The 21,880-nt window shown below is 40.7% G+C and overlaps 1 protein-coding gene across 3 annotated transcripts in view; it reads left to right on the forward strand.

Annotated features, from left to right (window-relative positions):
• ARK2N (arkadia (RNF111) N-terminal like PKA signaling regulator 2N) overlaps positions 1–21,880 on the forward strand; it is a 74,205-nt gene that overhangs the window by 43,598 nt on the left and 8,727 nt on the right. For 2 of the 3 annotated variants that reach the window (XM_005305406.5, XM_042850701.2), the window contains one exon: positions 15,297–15,423. The exons of the other annotated variant lie outside the window; for it this stretch is intronic. In XM_005305406.5, the coding sequence (XP_005305463.1) occupies positions 15,297–15,423 (127 nt within the window). The remainder of the gene's footprint in view (positions 1–15,296; positions 15,424–21,880) is intronic. 3 annotated transcript variants of the gene reach the window in all.

The following is a 21,880-nucleotide window of genomic DNA, read 5'->3' on the forward strand; positions in this document are numbered from 1 at the left end:
TCGCTGTCAGTGTTTGCTGGAGAAGGTAATAAGTAATTCAAACATCCCTTTCTCTAAGTTGAAAGTCACCACCGCTCTTGCCTAAAATGGGGATGGAAAGAAGAGAAGTATTCCTTCCTCAATCCCAGAAACCTTAACTGCTTCTTGGGGACAGCTCCAAAATGTCTCAGTTCCTATAGCCAAGTGTCCTCTATCGAATTATTGAATCCTCCAGCTTTTCCCAGGCAAATTCAGTGATACAGTTATCTTTGTCAACAAAAAATCTGCAGCACATTGAACGTTTGGGGGCAGCATAAAATGGACTGAATTGAATATAAAAATAAATAATACATGGTGTAGTGGATTGGACTAGGGGCATAGAGAGGGGAGAAACAGAGAAGTAAGCAGGTTTGGGGTAGGTAGTATGGCATAAATCCAGCATTCTTACTGCATATTTAGGTCTTTAGCTGCATAGGACATGGGGACTTGGCTGTACTGATGGCATGAGAGTCTGAAGGTTTGGCCTTCCTTATGCAGTGATTTTAAAATGTATCTTCAAGGCAGATGAATACAAATGGTCAGTCTAGTGCACACTAGTGCAGTTAGTGCACACTAGTGCAAATATTGTTCACAGATCCACCCATGAAGATGAAGCCAGTGGAAAACTAGAAAATGTTGAAGTGATGTTGTCTGCATTTTGGTGGAAACATCCTATAAATGCAATCTATTTTCTGTATTTAAAAAGTCGAAGATACTTTTGGACTAATCTGAGCTGACTGTCAAGGGCTTTCTTTTCTTTGTCCTAATAATGTTTGTAATACCAGCCACCTGAAGCATTTCCATTTTCTTCTTGTGAGTCCTGAGCTACTCTGCAGTGTCAGTCAGGCTCCAGGAAAGACAGCTGCTTGAAAGGCTTCTCCAAAGAAGCAGGACTAACACAAGTGCATAAAATATAAGTTGGTTAACATAGACTCTTGATTAACTTAAGTTAGTGATGTCCACTAAAGCCCTTGAAGATGAGAAGACCAGTCTGTGAATCAATTTGACGTTCTTTTCACTGAACTCAGTGGCTGGGTATCAAGCCCTTCATCTTCTAGCATTAGTCTCAATTTTATGGGGTTGGCTCTTCAAGTCTGTCTTCTCCATTCCAGTCCATGTTGAAGCAGTTCCTTGGAAACTCCACAGCACGGCAGGCCTTACGTAGGGGCAAACTGGGCAAAAGCCCAGGGAGCTTTTATAAACGGGGCACCTCCGGAGGAGAGGTACTCCTCCTCCTGCTGCTTTGCTGGCATCTGCAGCCCCACGGCACTGCCCCCTGCCTTGGAGCTGTCCCTGGCCAACTGCTCCTGGGAGCTTCTCGTTTGCTGTACGGGGTGTGTGTGCTGTTGTCAGGGTGTCCCTCCCCCCTCCTCCCCCCAGCCCATGTACTCCATCTCTGCAGAGTGGGGTGTGTGAGGACAGGGATCACCAAGAGAGGGATGGCGCTGCGAGCGGCTGCTGCTGTGTCTGAAGGAGCTTTCCTTCAGGCTGTTGAGTGTTGCTCTCTTAGGGTATGTCTTAACTTACCGGAGGGTCCGGCGGCAGGCAATCGATGTTCTGGGATCGATTTATCACGTCTGGTTAAGACGCGATAAATCGATCCCGGATCGATCCCGGAAGTGCTCGCCGTCAACGCCGGTACTCCAGCTCGCCGAGAGGAGTACGTGGCATCGACGGGGGAGCCTTCCTGCCGCGTCTGGACCCGCGGTAAGTTCGGACTAAGGTACTTCGAATTCAGCTACGTTATTAACGTAGCTGAATTTGCATACCTTAGTCCGAAGTGGGGGCTTAGTGGGGACCAGGCCTTAAAGGGGCGGTGCATGGTCTCACACTCCCCCAGCTCACACACGCTCTCTCTTTCACACTCACTTCCCAACACATACTTATATTGTTGTTACTTGTTGGTACTTCCTGTAATGCATATATGTTCTCTGTAATTTTATTTGTCCAAAGTGCTGTTTGTTTTAATTTTTTGACTGGTCTGTGCATTTTATAATTTTATTTCTCTCTCATGCTTAAATTTAATTCTTTGAGTAGTGAGTTCTAAAATGCCTAAGCTGTCCTGGCTGGAGTAATTATCATTATTACTTTTATTATCATATTTTGCTTTGTCATTCATTATTTAAAGTGGTGCAATCAAATAATAGTATCCTTCTAGAATGTAACTTTAGCTTGTACTAACCTTAGCAGTTTTAGTGTTAAAAATCATTAGCTAAACACAACTTTAGACACTGGATAGATGAAGGTTGCTTATTTTCAAATTGTATTTTTAGTTATATCTGTAAAATAACTTAAAATTTTGCATGAAAATAAATGCAGTTCCAACTATGATACCAATGGCAATGATGGAATCAAATGTTAGTGAGTCACATACAAGACTGTGATCGGTAAACATAAATGCCAAAATAATTAGAAAATTTCCCTTTCTTAATAAGAGGAAAAAACCCTTAATCACATATGTTAAAATTGTTTTTAGTGAAAAACAGTTGACTAAAATAGAGTAGATAATGGCAGCAACACAGATTTTAAGCAGATTTTATTTATTTTTATGTATTTCTAATAAAGATAGTGTACAAAGTATCAAACGTGTGTTTCTGATATCTGTGTTAAAGCTCTAGCACTGATACCTCAAGATTTGGGATTGGGAATATTTTGCTGTAGTATCTCCTTATTCTAATTTTGCACATAAACTTTAAACATGGCTTTCACTGGAGTTTGTATATATTTTTTCTTTATATAACAATTAGATACAGGTTTCAGAGTAGCAGCCGTGTTAGTCTGTATCCGCAAAAAGAACAGGAGTACTTGTGGCACCTTAGAGACTAACAAATTTATTAGAGCATAAGCTTTCGTGGACTACAGCCCACTTCTTCGGATGCATTGTATTTTTCAGTTAATTCTCCCCCCCCCCCCCCCCCCAAAATCTGAAATGGCGCTCTGGGTGAGCCAGGAGGGCCATGGGCTCTGGCAAGATACAGCCCCCATGTGACAGCACAAAGCCCGCCTTGAGCCACATGCTGAGCATCAGGTACCACAAGCCACAGCAGCAGTGCAGAAAGGTGGCAATACACCATATACCAGGCCACCCTTACTTCTGCAGCCGCTGCAAAGTGGTTATTACGGAAGTATTTTGCAATTTCAAGAATATTAGCCTTTATTTCTGGAACACTGAGTCCTTTGGCTAGGAGGTGCATCAAATGAGCACTGCAACCATATGTTGTTAGCTTGTGTCAAAGTTAGACTCAGGACTCATAGTTTGTAAAATTTGCATAGGGCACAATATGCATATCCTGCTTCCTTAACTCTTATCTATCTAAGGCTAATGCTTCACCAATTGCCCTTAAGTGGGGCAATTCATTAAGCAGTTAATGTCTGCTTTCCTGCCCCTGGCTTGCAGCATTTCTACTTAAAGGTACATACAGCATTCTTTAATTCATTCTGTTTCTTTAATATAATTCATTTCACTTTCACAATCCCTCCTTTTGGTCAAGCTTACGCAAAGACCAACAATTACTGGGTTCCACATATTAATTGTTCTTTATCTCTTCGTTCATCAGTGATATTTCAAAATCATCATATTAGCACTCTGTTTTGAGGCAGTCACTTGGATGGCATACCTTACACAATTCTGGATACAACAGGAGATTAGCTGAAAAATACAAAAATCATTAAGATTTCAAACAAGATAGTCAGGGCCCCCTGAAACCACCAGTTTCCTATGCCAGAGAAATTGAACAGGTTACTTAGCCACTTCCATAAAGAACTCAGCTCTTCATGGGGAAGATATGCGATTTGTTCTAAGTGACTAGCACGATCTATTACCTCATTGGTGTCGTCAGGTATGAACACACAACATTCTTTTCCAATGAGAGCACAGGTCCCTCCTTTGGCCGCCAGCACAATGTCCAATGCCTGACGGTTTTGGAGGGCCATCTGTCGGATCACCCCTGTTTCTTTGGCCAGGGTTTTTTAAACTCTCTCCAATTTCATTTGCCATTATTTCAACTACTGCTTGTAACCTTTTTGCGTGGTGTTGAAAGATTGTATTGTTTTCACTAAGGTTTCTGTAGGGGGAACATGAAATTGATTTTTTTCTGTTTGATCCTCAGGTCAAGAAAAAATTCATATCCCCATACCCAGCCTGCCACTTTTTAGTTTTATTCGAATAATCCCAAACACCATTGGCCACAATATGCTGAAGGCAACGGCTTTTTCCCAGATCCAGCCCTGTCCATTACACACCCAACACCAATGACCTTTTCCCTCCATCACACTTATCCATTTAGATACATTTATTCCCACTGCTTCCCAAGTGTCATTATTGTTCCATGTTTTGTTAAACAGACGAGGTCCTCCAGTGAGGTCTGGAGAATTAAGTGGGATTGCCAGGACAGGAACACCAGCTTGAGAGTGGGCTGGGATGTGGCTGCAGACCCAGCAATTAGAAATATTAAGGGTCTGAGCTATCCACACTTGCTGCTGGATAAAAGAATTGTCATTGTGGACTCCCCAGACCTTAAGACACCAGCAGAGGAGGAACAGGCGCCACCAGAGGCGCATGTTGGAGGCAAGGCCCTTCTGATTCTGACAACCTCAACTGAGGGAACTGCAGTCACGGTTTTACATCCACCAGGCAGCAGGCGCTAGGCTCACTACTGCTTCTTTGGGGGCCTTGCTTTAGGTCCTCGTCTGCTTCTGGCAACCCTTACGAGAGCGTAGATGGTAAGGTATTGCAGGCTGTTCCTCTACGTCTTCTTCTGGAGTCAAAATTGACTCTGCGTCGTCCTGAGGTGATGATTGGTTTGCTGGGGGTGGTGCCTTCTTACACTGCAAAGCATGTATTCACACTGTGATGCCAGACAGTTTAACAGCCATCTGGATAGTAAGCAGTACTGATGATTCTTTGACGTCCTTTAAGTCTCTTTACTTCTTCTTCCTTGACTCTGGCTATAACAATGGCCTTCACATCTTATCTTTTCCTGATGCATACATTCCTTATTCACACAGATTGAGAATACAAACAGTAGTATTTTATATCGAGCAAAAAGGCATTGCAAATTAAACCTTGCTAAGTTTTACAATCAATAACCAAGACAATTTACATTGAGACCCTGGCCTTCAATGTTCCTCTAATCTATTTAACATAGACACAATAGAGAATCCTGTTTCTTACTCACTAAACCTTAAAACAAAGAAACGTATATTTAACTAGAGGCCAACTTTGTAAGACATATAGGAAACCACAGTAGACATTATAACTTTTTCTAAAACAAAAGGGTGACCATAATCAGTCATAAGGATTGTTCTGGTCTGTCATTCCTTTCTGCTATTCAAAAAGGGTGGCTGATAGGATGAAATCAAATCCTATATTAATTCTTATGGGACATTATAAAATCCTGCTCCTACATATCCCCCTTTTGACACTAAGATTATTAATCGCCAGTGTCACTTCTTATTTAGTTCGCGTAATAGAAAATACAGGGAGGTGATTTGGGCCTGTAGCTCTAGCTTTGCATACATTTGTTTTATCCAACAGCCCATTTCAAACATTACAATTAAACACATACAATTTAAAACCAAAAACAATTAGGGTTAGTAACATTAGTATGCCAGTAGTTGTGGGAGACCATTCAGAAAATATATTATACCAATGGTAAGCAGTTATGTCTTTCTGCAGTGGCAATTCTTAACATGTTCCCATTTGCGTGTATAGTATGAATGGGTCGGTTTCCCACATTGCCTTTTTGTTTGTTTTAGGAACTATGTTACCTTTTTACCTTTTGTAAACACAGTACTTGCCTTACATTTACATTTGTCTATTGGAAGGTTGCTAACACTTCCATTCTTTTAAAACACTTTTCCCCCAAGAATTATACAGTTTTTTTGCTGTAAGATGGCTACCTTTACATCTGCCAACTCTGCCCACATATCTACACCAGCAACACCATCACAGGACCTAACCAGACTAGCTACAACATCACCGGCTCATTCACCTGCACGTCCACCAATGTTATATATGCCAGCAATGCCCCTCTGCTATGTACATTGGCCAAACTGGACAGTCACTACGCAAGAGGATAAATGGACACAAGTCAGATATCAGGAATGGCAATATACAAAAACCTGTAGGAGAACACTTCAACCTCCCTGGCCACACAATAGCAGATGTAAAGGTAGCCATCTTACAGCAAAAAAACTTCAGGACCAGACTCCAAAGAGAAACTGCTGAACTCCAGTTCATTTGCAAATTTGACACCATCAGATCAGGATTAAACAAAGACTGTGAATGGCTATCCAACTACAGAAGCCGTTTCTCCTCCCTTGGTGTTCACACCTCAACTGCTAGCAGAGCACCTCACCCTCCCTGATTGAACTAACCTCGTTATCTCCATACTGATTTATACCTGCCTCTGGAGATTTCCATTACTTGCATCTGAAGAAGTGAGGTTCTTACCCATGAAAGCTTATGCTCCCAATACTTCTGTTAGTATTAAAGGTACCACAGGACCCTCTGTTGCTTTTTACAGATTCAGACTAACACGGCTACCCCTCTGATACTTTATCAGTTAGGTAATTTGCATCAACACAGGCTTGGCTTTTGGATTCAAAGCCATCAGCAGAGCTCAGAGACTCTGTCTTAAAAGGAACACAATTACCTTTTTACCAGAGTTTTGATTACTTTTAACTCTTGCTTCCAAAACACACAGAGAGCTGAAAAAGAAAATACAGTCTATTGTGGCTCCTTTGGAGCCCTAATAGGATTTTAATTAAGTAGCATGTTTCGTTTGCATTTCTTTTACCCCCTCTATAATATACACTGCACATGTCTGCACATTCCTTCTATACTTAAACTTTTAAAACAGTAGCCATATTAATTTTTACATAAGGTGTAACTTTCTTTTGTTCTTAGAGTTTTATGTACCCTTATCAAAGTGACAGTCTGATTACACAGAGCCATTTTAAGACTCAGTGTTTCTAACATTAGTTCTTTTTGTTTTGTGCACCTCACCCATGCTGTTGCTTCAGAGGGGCACTGTCTTTATTCTTTTACCACAGCTTTCATCTGCTATTTTGTTACAAAAACAAACAAAAAAGAATCCAGAATCTCTCCCTATTCTTCTGATTTTGACTGCCCTGCTGCAGTCATGACTTGGTCTTTATTTGAAAACATTTAAATTTTGTAAAGAATCAAGTTACCCCTTAAGGGTTAAATACCAAATCTCAAAGCCAACCAACACTTGATTACCTGTGTCTGGCAAAAAGGTCTGTCAGTTTTGCAACTTTGAATTAAAGAGTCAAATGGATTTTTAGTGGCATTATAAACAAAACAAAACCAATTTATCTTAAATCTACAAAACGGGAGTTTTACAAACCTCACATATTCCCACAGACAGACCGATACATACACGTTTTCTTTTACTTAACATCCCTTTTACACTGCTTTGTTTTTACATAGCTGTACATAGATTACATTACCTTTATACATTTGGGGCAGTTAAGTTCCAATAGAAACCCCCCCCCCCCATGTTCTTTTAGCAGATTTGACTCAATTGTCCATAGTCAAATGGTTTTAATTAGATAGTCTCTTTACTTGGATTATTTACAGACATTCTTTTGGAAAAGGGCCCATTTTTCCTTCAGAATGGCTGCAAAGAAACTAAGAATTCTTTTAACAAGGTCCTTTTAAGCAGTTAAACCTTGTAAAACTGTTAAATTCTTTTCAGCCTCTGTAGAGTTAACTTTTCACTCTTTCCTTAAATCACATGTTTATTTCCCAAAATGACACCTTTATCAACTCAGATTTCACCATTTTAAGTTTTGTTCCAGGGGTTCATACTTGCACTTACTCCTGACACTATGCCCTTAGGGCTTCCAACCTGTTTTTCAGTTTCTTTATCTGTTGCTTGCCTGCTTGTCTGGGCCCGATCCTGCTTTTTCCAATGAACCGTTTTTGAGAGGGATATTGTGGTCATTTCACAATTTTGAAAGAAATGTTTAAGGAAAAGGACCAGGAAGGGAGTTGAGGAGCCCACCCTCCTTGCTGAATTGGTAGTGGAACACTAAAGAATCAGTTTCTGAGGCAGACAATGAAGGGGAACAGAACAAGGAGCTTTTTGTCCTTTTTACAATGAGATGGGAGTATGGAGGGGGTTGGGATCGATCCGGGGTTGTTGGGTTTTTTTTCGGAGAACGGGATAAAGGGAAGCGCTCGGTCTGGTGGTGGGAGAGGAGGCTTTTAATAAAGCTTTTAACTTATTATCTGAATATTTGAGAGAGGCGAGTTTTGATTTTGTCCACCTATGATTTGCCTCTTCCCACCACTGCATGAAACAATTAACCTCTCCTTTTCCAATTTAGTTTTAGATTGGCCGAGTTTGTCTTTTAAGATGTCCACTCGTTCCTTGTTCCAAGATTTTAACAGTGGCCACTGAGTTTTGGGATCTCCCTGAGTTAGCCTAGACCATTTTTCCAGAAATTTACAGGAGTCCGGACCCTTCCTAAAACTGAGCCGGCGTTCCTTTAGGGAACTGTCCCAATTTAGACGTCTGGTTACCAATACAGGAGGACTTTACACACACCAATCACACAGAAGGAAATTCGGGTTCATCAGAGCGATGCCCGGTGCAACACACAAAAGGAGCCCAGAGGCTACTGCCTCAATCGCCCTTGCTTTCACACCAAGGGTTTTACCCAAGGTGAGGTGCGGCTGCGATTGTGCAGATTTCACTCACTCAGACCGCGGGGACAGGAACCCCTTGGTCGGCCGATCCCCGGACGGAGATGGCACCCAGACTCAGACACTCCACAGGAGGACGAATAGACACAGAGACAGGACAGTCCTCAGTCCAGACAAAATACAGAAATAATTACCTGACCAGATTCCTGATGTCAGATCCCAGGATCCCTACCAGAACAGAGTTGGAACCAACAGGTTCGATGGCGTAGACCTCACTGTGGTCGTGCGCCCTTCCGTTCAGGAGGAGGACCGCTCGGGCCAAATGCCCAGGTGCCTGCTGCCACGGTCATCCTACAAAAATTGGTCAGGAATCACACGGCCCCAGTGAAGACGGTTGCCATCTCAGTGGGACCTCCAAATTGTCAAAGTTAGACTCAGGACTCATAGTTTGTCAGGCCACTCTGTTTTATTAGCACAGTGCTCTGCTAATACATTCAGATAATGTGAGCCCCCATGCAAGATTCAAACAGTCTTATTTATACAGATAAAAGGGTGCGAACTAAACAAAGGGACAGAGAGAGCAAAATTGTAAAATTTGCATAGGGCACAATATGCATATCCTGCTTCCTTATTAACTCTTATCAATCTAAGGCTAATGCTTCACCAATTGCCCTAAAGTGGGGCAATTCATTAAGCAGTTAATATCTGCTTTCCTGCCCCCTGGCTTGCAGCATTTCTCATTTCTACTTAAAGGTACATACAGCATTCTTTAATTCATTCTATTTCTTTAATATTAATTCATTTCACTTTCACACTTGGGGCTCTTCTAAATTTCTTCTCATCTTGGATACATTTGCAGCATTGTCTGTAACCAAACTGCACACTAGACATTTGATATTTTTTCACAGTTTATTGTTTTTACTGATACTTCTTGTAAGTATTCTGCTTTATGTGCATTTCCTGATGTATCAATTGTTTCTGTAGGGAAGACATTCCCTTCTTCTGTTGTCACACAAGCACATACAATGGGATCATTGTGGACATTGCTCCACCCATCAAGACTCAGGTTAACAATTTCACCCTCTAGACCTTTTGCACACTGCTCAGTTTCTCTTTCATACACTTTATCCAACAATTTATCTGGGATAGCTCAGTGGTTTGAGCATTGGCTTGCTAAACCCAGGGTTGTAAGTTTAATCCTTGAAGTGGACCATTTAGGGATCTGGGGCAAAAATCTGTCTGGGGATTGGTTCTGATTTGAGCAGGGGGTTGGACTACATGACCTCCTGAGGTCCTTTCCAACCCTATGATATTCTATGATTCTATGACATCTGCTCTGTTGGGTGGACTGTATCCTGGTCTTAATGACTGAACCATGTTAATGAAGTGTGGATTCTCAATCATACGGAAAGGAGAGTTTGTTGCATAAACAAACTGGGCAATTTTTTCATCAATTACCTCTTTTTTTAGTCTGCTGGTTCTTACACAAATTTCTCTGTTGTTTCTGGATGATGGCGATTTTTTTTCCGTTTTGCTACAGGTGATATACTGTGGTTATGTGACATACATGATGTGACTGAAACACTATCATTGGCAGATAACTCAAACTATAGAAAATGGTGATATTGAAGGTGGATAGTCTTCAGAATCCTGTATGTTGAGGATGGATTGTCCTAAACAAAATCAGTCAATGCAGTTATTTAATTATTATTACCATACTGCTCATTTAATAGTACTCATTTCATTCACTGACACTCAGTACTCCTTTAAAGGTGAAATTGTAAAAGGAAGATCTGCCTATTTCAGCTATTTATTTTTTATCACAACTGCATCTAAAATGATAGTACCATAGAGTAGCAACTATATTTTTTGCTCAAACATGAGAATTCAAAAATAGTCCAGAAGGAAGACAGGCAGTCCTTAAGAAAGAAGTATGAAATAAAAAAAGTTTACGAATCTGAAGATCCTGCATGTTCAGACATGTTCCTTTCATCATCTTCAACGCAGCTTCCTCCTGAGAAGGAACGCTTCTCATGATGTTGTTTCATTTGGGCAACCAGGTCTTGCATTTCTTTGTTGCACTGTTTGCATTTTGCACACACGCCTGTCTTACCCACAGCTAGAGGAACTTCATTAAAATATTCCCAAACTGGGTCTCTTTTGTGGCCTGCTGCCATTATAGGTTTTTCCTTCTAGTGAGAGAATGGTATGGTAGATCTCAAATCAATGAAGGCTACACTTAGACCTCAAGACTTCTGGAATATGCTGCTCAAACAGTTTCACTTTTATAATGTAAGATCAGTTTTTCATGTACTTCTGCTTGGCTTGGTTTATCAGGAGGTAATTTATCTGTACACTCATATTACCATTCCTATCCACAACCACTACACATTCCTGCATCGCTTTGTCTAAAACCATACCAACTCAGTTTCTCTTATTCAACGTCCATAGTATAGTAGTTTATAGCCTTTCTCAATATCTTTTGTCTTCAAGAGACATTCCACTTGGTCTCTTGAAAGCAGGAAATCTGTACTCTCTTTTTCATCAATGTCTGCACCAGCTCTGTACTTTTTTTCCAGTTAATGTCCCAATGTTCAGGAAATCAGTCTTATTTTCTGGACTCTCTTCTTTGACCACATCCATCATGATGCAGTAGCCCTTTCGGTAGCAGAAGGTGCTTCACTTCAGAGGAAAGCCCTAGTCATATAGGGCATATAAAGGACTCATTTCATGGATTTATTTGGGGTTCCAAGCCCCAAACATTTTGTAAGCTGGTTGTGTTCCATACTCACTGGTCTCTCTTTACTGTGCTCCAGGATTGGGAATTTAGAACACAGTGTTTTCTCCCCTAATTGGCTTTCATCTTCATCCAACCCCCTCTTTATCTGAGGCCTTGTCTACACTCTGGGGGTAAGTTGACCTAAGTTACGCAACTCCAACTACGTGAATAACGTAGCTTAGGTCGACTTACTGCAGTGTCTGCACTGGGTTGACAGGAGAAACTCTCCCGTCGTCTTACCTTACGCTTCTCATTCTGGTGGAGTACTGGAGTCGATGGGAGAGTGATCTGCGGCCGATTTAGCGGGTCTTCACTAGACGCGCTAAATCAACCCCCGGTGCATAAATCGCCTCAGCGTCAATCCCTGGTAAGTGTAGACATACCCTAAAGGCTTTGGGTTTCTTTGGATAAATGCTTGCACCGTGCTTGCCAAAAAACCTAGCTCCTCCATTGAAGAGAGTCAGAGTCCAGCAGATCATACATTGTGGGCTTATATGAGAAACTTTCTTTGTGTTAAAGTGAAAAATGTCTTCTAGGAAGTGGTAACAACTCTTTGATGGGGATGGAAATACTTTGGGTGGTTCTGCAAGTGCTGATCTTGGAGGGTAAACAAAATACCTTCTGTGCGTGTTAGTTTGATGCTTGTGAAAGTGAGAAACGAACAGCCCAGGCATGACATTTGTGTCTATAAGAGTTTGCATATTCAAGTCTGCCTCTGCACCTCAACCCTTACCTGTACCCGAGCTTCTCATTGTAGTATTTCCTCGTATTTGCTGTCCTAATCATGCTTGCTTGGGTGAATTGCTGAGCTATGGTAATATATAGCCCTATTCTTTAGCACTTCCATTTCATGCTTCACAGTGTGCTCTGCCACTTTATTACATACGAAATATATATAACAAAATACTCTGAAGTTCTGACAGCCTGATAACAATTGTCAAGGGTTATTCAGTTGAACTTGAATGGTCAAAGTAGTTGGCCTTAGCTGCTATTCAGTTAAAGTTCAGCTGACAAGTTATCTTTCTTTTATCTTCATATTTTATTTGTGAGGCGGCAGGCCCCACCCCACATCTGAGCCCAGCACTTTCATACCCCTTCCGACTCTGATCAGAGGCTGTGCCAAGGCGGCGGCCCTCACTTCCCAAAAGCGGTGATCAAGAAGGTTGGATCGGACTGAGTAGGTATGGTAAGGTGGACATTCAAATAACATCATAGAAGTTGAGGATGGAAGACTGATTAGGTCATCTATCAGTCCTGTTCCCAGTGCAGGGTTGTTTTCTACAGTGTATTCTCTGCTGTTGTGCTTTGTCTAGAACAGTTTTAAATATCTCAAGTGATATTGCTTCCAGTGCTTCCCCAAGGGGTCATTCCACCATCTAATAGAGATCTTTACAATTAATAGAATCCCATTAGAAAGTTTTTCTAGTGTCCAGCCTAAACCTGCTCTTCCTAATCCTTTTCCTTGTATCACCCTAACGTGTAACCATTTCTCAAGATCTTTTCAAATACTAGAAGTTATCATGTCCCTTCCTCCTCCTCTGTCCATTTAGCAGATGTTCAGCCAAGCTAGATGTATACACACCCCTCCCTTCTTATCTGAGTGCTTTTCCTCTGGGTGAACAGCACTCCCACTGTGTAGTGTGGCTAGTGCAACAACCAGCTGTTTCCTCAGGCAGTTGGAAAAGCAAGCAGTCTCCTTCTAGGCTGCCCAACCTCTCCCAACTCACCAGTATGCACTAAAAAGAGATACAGGTTTTAACTTTCCTTGGAGCACTCCCTGGTAGTAGTTGACTTTTCTAGAGAACTTATCACCAGAGCACCTGAGTGCTTTTTTGGTGGAGTATCTATTTTAGGTGTTTTTTTAAGACTAACACATCTTCACTAAATTACGCTAAAGATTTAGTGCTTTCCAGTTCAAAGCTAGGACTTTACCTACTGCGTCATGGTAATGTGGTGTCTGGCACAGTATGTAAAACAGCTTTTAAAACATCCTTATTGTTTGTTTGGTAAACCACTCAAGTGAATGTCCAGTGAATGATACTGTTTAAAGGACAATTTTTCTGTAGACACCTGCAGATTTTTTTTATGAATGTTTTTCTAAAAGATTCTCTGATAGTGTTTGTAGGCAGGAGATGCATTTCAGGAGAGTCCATTGCCAATTCTGTATTTTTCAGACTGTATTTTATGTTCTCGGGCCATCTGTATTTTAAATATCTGAATTTTGTAATTTGAAATTGATAACTACCATACTAGTTATCAACAACAACTACCTCTTGTGTTTAGCATCATATTTCCTCTCAGATCCTTTCCCAATGAATTCAGTGCTAAGGACAAGGTACCCTTTCAACCAACATTCTCATCATCCGCATAGCAGATACACAGAGGTAATAGCAGTGAAAGTTTGTCCACATTTCCAGCCCCTCTGCTTTGACTCTGTTTGAAAGAGACCATCTCTGTAGGCAAGAGAGTAGTTCAGTTTTCATGTCCATTCTCTCTGCTTAGACTAATAAGGGCCAATTGTGATGATGGTTTTTATGATGCGGCCAGTGGGAGTTAGAGACAAAGATCACCAACTCACTTCCTAAACCTCCAGACAGCTTCATGTGGAAAAAACCTCTGCTGACCTTGGCTGGATTTCACTGACAGCCAAGAGGTGGCAGAATGTATTTTGTTCTCCAACCCTTTCACTCATCAGTCACCAGAAAAACTATTTATACTGTAACTGCCTGTTAGTCTGTGACATGAACAGACCATTTGGCATGTTCTGGAAGAGGGCCTTTTGCCATAACACCCCTCTCCCGCAGCCTCCTAGGGGAAGTCCTGTCCAGCAAGACAATGGCATAGGGCCCTGGGATGGAATCCTAGCAGGGGTTTCAGAGTCCCATCTAAGAGGGCCTCACTGATATGAGGTACTGGCAGTCAGCTTGTAGAGGGGCTAGGCTAGTTTCATGTGAGAGAGAAATTTGTTTTCTAGAATTAGGGAGAGAGCACTCTGCCGACAGAAGAGCTACACTAGTTATATTGGTTGCTTTTTGTACATGTTGGAGTTGAAGGGTTTAAGCTGCATGAAGAAGGGACTGATGGTTTGTGTTGTTTTTTGATTGCACAATTTCTCCTTCCCCTTCCCTGACTTTTACAAAATAAACCTGAAACACCACAGAAGATTTTATTCTGCTTAACCTGTGACTCTTGATTTATTCACCGTAATGTTTCCTTTTCTGAGTGATGGGTGAGCGTGGGCTTATGACTATGGCACTGCTAATTCCTTGTCTAGTGATTTTCATGCATTCATTGCTTGTGCTGGAAGTTGCATTCAAAAATAGTTCTTAGAGTAAATGGCTTAATCTTAAGAAAAGGTACAATGAAAACAATTGTTATAAATTTCCCTCTTGCTACTTTAGTAACTGACTTGAAGGAACTTTCTTTTCTCTAGGGTAAGGCATAATTTGGCCTTCATTTGGCTTTACCTCAGGGTTGGTCAGGAGCAGTCTGCCTCTTAAGGCACTTCTGAAGTACTACAGGTGAAGAATCTAATTATTTCTAGAGTTGGAAAGCTCTCATAACAGTAATTGGGTAAGACCTTTTGTGCGACAGCCCTATCACTTGAGTCATTCAAAACAAGATTGGACAAATCACTTCAATATACAGTATCAACCAGTCCTGCAGTAGGAGGGAGTTGCATGAGATGATCTAATAGGTGATCTAATAGATTATCTCAGACTCATTGATTATTTGTAATTAGTTTGATGGGAAATATCTTTCAGCATTGGTTTCCTGAGTTATTTAAGCTCAGGTTGTGTTTGCATTTTTTCTTCTATGCAGGTCATCTGGATCCAGGTTTCCTAGCAAGTGAGAGAACCTCTTCTGGCAATGCACAGATCAATGAAGAAATTAATATTGCCTCTTCTGACAGTGAAGTAGAGATCGTGGGAGTTCAAGAACATGCAAGGTACTTATATTTTTTGCTTTATATTTTAATTTTGAATTCTTCATTTTATCCAAACTCTTAAATAGCCAAAATAAATGAAAAAGGAAAATGCTGACTGACTTCTGATGTTACAGTTCTTCAGACATGGCCCGTGCCAAACATGCGAAATATATACTGTTTTATTTAGGTTCTTATACTCTACCTATCATTGTGATATCAGAGTGGCCTATCTTTTTTAGCCTATTCATGTTTTCAGATGTACACAGATTAAGCATGTGCTTTCTATATCAAATATATTGATGATACTGATGTCACATGTTTAATCCATGTACAACTGAACACACTAATAGGCTTACAAAAAATAGGTGTTTTAAGGGCTTCCACCGTGTATGTACACAGTGCCCTTAAAAATGTGCGCTTACTGCATTTCAGTATTGAAATGGTTTCTTGGATATTTGATTTAATTTCCCATTTTAAGAACATTGACCATTAAATACTTGCATGGTCAATGTGATAAATGTCAGGATGCTCACTATGACACTGCACTTCATATTCACCATAGTGGTGATATTATGATATGGTTATAATATCATTATGATGCATCTTGTACAAAATATGTCAGGTGAGGGGTTAATGGAAAAGTTTTGGTTGCTGAATATGATTATCCTATTTGTATGCATGTATCATTTTTGTATCTGGAGTTGACTGTGCATCTGTATTTCAAATGTGTTTGCTCCTGGGTAACACCCCCAAAGTTTGGTTACATCCAGTCTAGCTAGCACTTTGTGAAGGGGCTATCCAAGGTAATGGCTCATCAGCGAAGACAGTGGGCCATGGGAAAAGCTTGGCCTCACCTGATAAGCTTTCCTGTGAATGCTTCAGCCAAAATATAGGTAATATAGGCTGCCATTACTCAACCAAGCATGCAAGGGCATGTGACTAAATCATCTGATACTGAACTTCATCTCATTGCTTGTACTTTTTCACAAATTGTGCTTTGGGGCTTGGCGTGAAACAAAAGTTCCCTCCACATGGAAGAAGCTATAAAAGGGGAAGGTGACATGACCACTAGGCCTCCCTCCCCCTACAAGACAACATCTGGAAACACCTGAGGAACAAAGACTGAACTGGGGAAGGGGGGGTCCCAGGCGGGAAAGAAGGAAGCCTGCCTGTGTATGGAAGCTTGGTGGACTGTTTGTACAATTTAACAGGGTGAGATTCAAATCCTATCAAGTATAGACAACTTAGACTGCATTTTTGTTTTATTTCTTATGGTACTCTACTGTACGTTATTACTTATGATCACTTAAATCTATCTTTTGGCAGTTAATAAATTTGTTTTATATTTTTACCTAAAACAGTGTGTTTTGCTTGAAGTGCTTGGGGAATCTCAGGAATGGGGACTGGTGCATTGTCTTCTCCACATCGAGGGAGAGTGGTATTCTTTACTGGTCAGGCTTTTGACCAGGGCAAGATGGTACAGCTCTGGGGTCCTAGGCTGTGGAGCTGGGCTGGGGAGGTTACTGGCTGTAGCCTCTCTATTGTTAATTCATGAATGGCCGAGGAGAAGCATTCATGTAACTGCAGCTGGGTGTGTCCCTGCCTGTGTAAGTGTCTGTGTAAGTGCAAGTCCTGCAGAGGACTGTAGCTTGTCACAGCATCACAGTGTGACAGGGAGCCTAGACTGGTGAGACAGAGGGCTCAGTGATATCCCAGTTCCAGGTTGCTCCCCAGGGGGCCCATCACACCCACTATAGCTTAAGAATTAGCCAATGTTTTTACGAGTCGTAATTTTATTTCAGCACATTTCATGTGCTCAACCTGAGATGAGAATTAGGGACCAAAATCCTAATAGGTGGCAGTCCCACCTTGTTTTAATTTATAATCTTTAAGCGTTACATATTTCTTTCCTTGAATGCCTTCCAATATCTATCTTTGGACCCAGGTATTACGAAGTAATTAACAGATTGAGGCCCACATAGAGACTTTCCTATATTCTGGGAAGCTAAATTGGGAAAACAAATCAGTTGTTATTGTCCACACAAAGCTACGTTTGGAACATGCATAGCTCTGATGTTGGGGGTGGGGAGGTAGAGTCCTGGCTCCACCTACTCTTCACCCTCTTTGCTCCTTCACCACTTATGTGCTGGTGAGAGGAGGGACGTATGAAGTATGCAGTACCCAAGATCTCAGGCCTTTGTAGTCATGCAGGAGGCCTTACTCGGTCTGACGCCATCGGACCGAGGCATAACCTAGCCCTGTGGGATTGGGGGGACGACAACAGATAAACGGATGACATTTTGTGTGCAGGTTAAGCCTTATCTTATGGAATATTGATAATTCTTTTAAAGACGATCTCACTTGGAATACATCAGGCGTTTTCAAACTGGGGGTCGGGACCCCTCAGGGGGTCATGAGGTGGTTACCTGGGGGGGTCGTGAGCGGTCAACCTCGGCCCCAAACCCCGCTTTGCCTCCAGCATTTATAATGGTGTTAAATATATTTAAGTGTTTTTAATTTATAAGGAGGTCACACTCTGAGGCTTGCTATGTGAAAGGGGTCACCAGTAAAAAAAAATTTGAGAGCCATTGGAATACACGGTTTCTATATACTGCAGATCTACTATTTAGAAGACCTTTCTCCTCAATTGTAAATTAAATTTATTTGTCCTCCACTACTAGTTTGTGTAAATGCTAACACGAATTACATTCATGTTTCATCCCTTTCTCTCTTTTTTTAACTTTCTAAGTTGTTTGCCTCAGTAATAGTTAAAATGCAAACCTTTCTAAATTCAATGCACAATTGCTAGTGAAAGTTAGTTTTAGTGGACATAGGCTTGCTAATGTGGAAATATTTCCTGCACTTCAGAAAGGAAGGAGAGAGGATGTTGTTTTTCCAGCACGTTTTTCTTAAGTCATCCTTAGCTGTGTTTTCCTTTGTGCTTATAACTATTTTGCCATCTTTGGGGAGACCATCTCTCATCAGTTCTGTTTGAAACTTGCACCTTTTGGTTGTTTGTTTCCTATTTAGAATTTTATTTCTCTTGCAGGTCTAGGCTTGCAGTTATGAAGTATTGATGGGCTTCTGGCAGGGTTGTCATGTTGAAAAGGTTTTAGGTTTTTGATCAGTATTTTTTTGCATGCTTAGTTTGTATGATTGGATTCAGATCTGTTGTTCACACTATATTTCTTTGCTCCATACTCTGTAGTGTTGCTGGATTGGTGTGGGCTGTGAAACTTGAATTTGTCTTTCATTTGTGGTGATTTAGATTCTAGTGATTTGATTACATTTTTCATCATTAGAAACTATTTGGCATTTACTTAGAGCACTGATTCCTTTTGGTAGCTATGTCGTGTTTTTTGTTTAGTTTTGTTGAATGGATTTCCTACCATGCATGTATTTAAAAAATAAATCCTCTGTTTCTCCTTTTCTGTTTTGGTTTTGTTGCATTTACTTCATGATGTATTCACCTTGTGCTAAGGTTGTCAAGCATGTTTCCTGAGCTAATGTTTGATTGAACCTTCTGCAGTTGGCTATGTGATTTGTTCAAGGATATGAATTTTTGTTAGGAATCATTTCCACGTAGTAATCTATAGCTAGATTTCTGTCATCTTCAGGGTGAAAAGTTACCTTTAGTTTTGCATAGGTCCCAAAGGCCAGTCCACATTGGCGCTTAAGTCAATGTAAGGTACGTTGCTCTGGAGTGTGAAAAAATCACACACACCCCGAGCAGTGTAGCTTGCATCGACCTAACAGTGTCTACACCAGGGGTCAGCAACCTTTCAGAAGTGGTGTGCCAAGTCTTCATTTATTCACTCTAATGTAAGGTTTTGCGTGCCAGTAATACATTTTAACGTTTTTAGAAGGCCTCTTTCTACAAGTCTATAATATATAACTAAACTATTGTTGTATGTAAAGTAAATAAGGTTTTACAAATGTTTAAGAAGCTTCATTTAAAATTAAATTAAAATGCAGAGCCCCTCGGACCGGTGGCCAGGACCTGGGCAGTGTGAGTGCCAGTGAAAATCAGCTCGCGTGCCGCCTTCGCCACGAGTGCCATTGGTTGCCTACCCCTGGTCTATACCACACTGTGTCAATGTGAGATGCTCTCCTGTTGACTTACTTTTCGCCTCTCAGGGAGGTGAAGTACTGAAGTTGACGGGAGAGCCCTCTCCCATTGACTCATTGCGTCTTCACCAGACCCACTAAATTGACACCGCTGCATCAATTGCAGCAGCGCCGATTTAGCACGCAGTATAGACAAGCCCAAAGAGATTGTCATTTTACACTGGAACGATGCACCGTAACTATTATGTTCTTGCAGACTCGAGCATCATGAGATACTTCTGCTTTGGCCACTGTCTTGTCTTGTTAATTATTATTATTATTAAAGGCATTTCTTAAAAAAAAAAATCTAGATTTAGCTAGAGCTCTAAACTTCTTATAATGAACCTTTAGTAGATATATAGAACTCCAAAAGATTTGAGAAAACTGATGGAAAAGCCACCTTGAACTTTAAATTTAAGGTTAAATAGCAGGTCGCAGGCAGAATAGGAAACATGAATGCAGTACTTTTAAAGAGCAGTAAAAGAAACATTAAAAAAATCAGCTTGGACAAGGAAGATTTTCATCAAATAGAATTAGAAAAATCTCAGTCTCCCATCACAGAGAAATGCAGGGAATGTAACCTGAATAGATCTGGGAAAATTCATCTATCTTTCATCATACAGAATTTAAAAATATAAATTTGGAACACATGGAGTGCTTTGAAAGATTTACTAGCGCTTATTTTAAGAAGGTTATCAGTGGCAAGAGATGCGACAATCCTAAATCAGTGCCAGTAAAAACTTTTTTACCACTCCATTTTGTAGCAAAATACATCTGTATATTTTTGCTTTGCTTTGTTTTGTTTCTTCCTAAATATTACCAGGTACTTCTCTTGCTGTCTGTCAGTAATGCAGTATATCAATTAGAAGTATGTTGTAAGGTAACATATTTATGCCTCAGTTTAACAAAGCACTCAAGCATGCGCTTAACTTCAAGCCCATGCTGAAATCCCATTGTCTTTAATCATTACAAGCTTAATTGTTTTGCTAAATTAGTGCCTTATATTTGGACAGTTACAGTATCCATATTTTCACATATATGCAGGTTGTCTTGAGTTAATATTGTAGCCTGATCTATAGATTATGAATAAGAATTCCCAGTTATCACCTTAAGGTTAGACAGGTTCTTGTCCCAAGATCAAGCCCCATATTATTAAAATTATTATATAATCAGGAACCCTGATGTGCACAGGTGCAACGCTCACACTATAGGAAATCTTTTGTATTTACAAATACATCTATTAATACACTTAGCAAAGTCACACACACTCTAACTCAGTAAGGTAAATAAAGATAATACAGAAAGTACATCTGAACATCCATACTCACACCATCCCTTGCAGAACAGCCTGAAATGTTAGCCATTATCTTCCTCATCATCTTCCTTATCTTCACCAATGGCCATCATTCTGGCCCCTCTCAAGGGCTACATCTCTCTCTCTCTCTCTCTCTCTCTCCAACTGACCACTCGCTGGTATGCCACTTTTATAATATGTTACGCTGATGTTACCATGTCTAATGCATATTCAACAGGGGTTTCTCCACTCCTCCTTATTTGTATTTCCTCCCCTTACCAATCTTAAGGTGTCCTTCTATAGGTTAGTATATTTATGATTTTAACTCATCATATATGTCAATTCGTTGCCATGGCACTCTTGCAGTTGGATATTCTGTCCAAAAGTTTCCAGAAGCTGGTGTTAGTTCATGTTCTTATGGTTGGCTGATGTCATTATGGACAAAATTCCCCCCTACGTTCCACTTCCAGTTCCCCAAAATGTATGTTACCTAAGTTTATCTATGCTAAAGTTCGTATGCCTCAATCCTCATGTTAACTTGTAAGTTCTTTGCATTACTGCTGAATACAATAAAGCAGAATGTAATATAAAGCCGTGAATATAATAGAGGTAAGGCTGGCCCACAGACACGTCTTCCTTGATAGGGTGATAGTTAATGAAGCTTATCACATTAATTTAGGGCCTTACCATATGCTTAAAACCTGTGCTTTACATAACCCAATAGATGACTGGTAAAAGAGAAGTGCCACCTGCCCAGTAAGTATATGTGTATAGGTGCCTGTGGGGTGTAACAAAAATATAAACCTGTGACTTTGCACTCCAATTGACCATAAAAATACCTTGATATTCAGTCATTACCATACTAGCCATCTCTACTATACGTCACCATTCTTATACAAACTACTCGGTTAATCTGGTAGGCTACCAACAACGATGACAACAAATTCTGTTGGTACTTTCCTTCTGGCCACGCTGCTGTGTGTCCACCTTAAACATCTTGTATCCGCCAACGTACTGATACCCCTATCCAGAGCAACAGGCCATCAATGGAGTTTCCTGTGTTGGGTGATATGCTAC

Source organism: Chrysemys picta, chromosome 6, assembly GCF_011386835.1.
Source record: "Chrysemys picta bellii isolate R12L10 chromosome 6, ASM1138683v2, whole genome shotgun sequence".
Lineage (NCBI taxonomy): Eukaryota > Metazoa > Chordata > Testudines > Emydidae > Chrysemys > Chrysemys picta.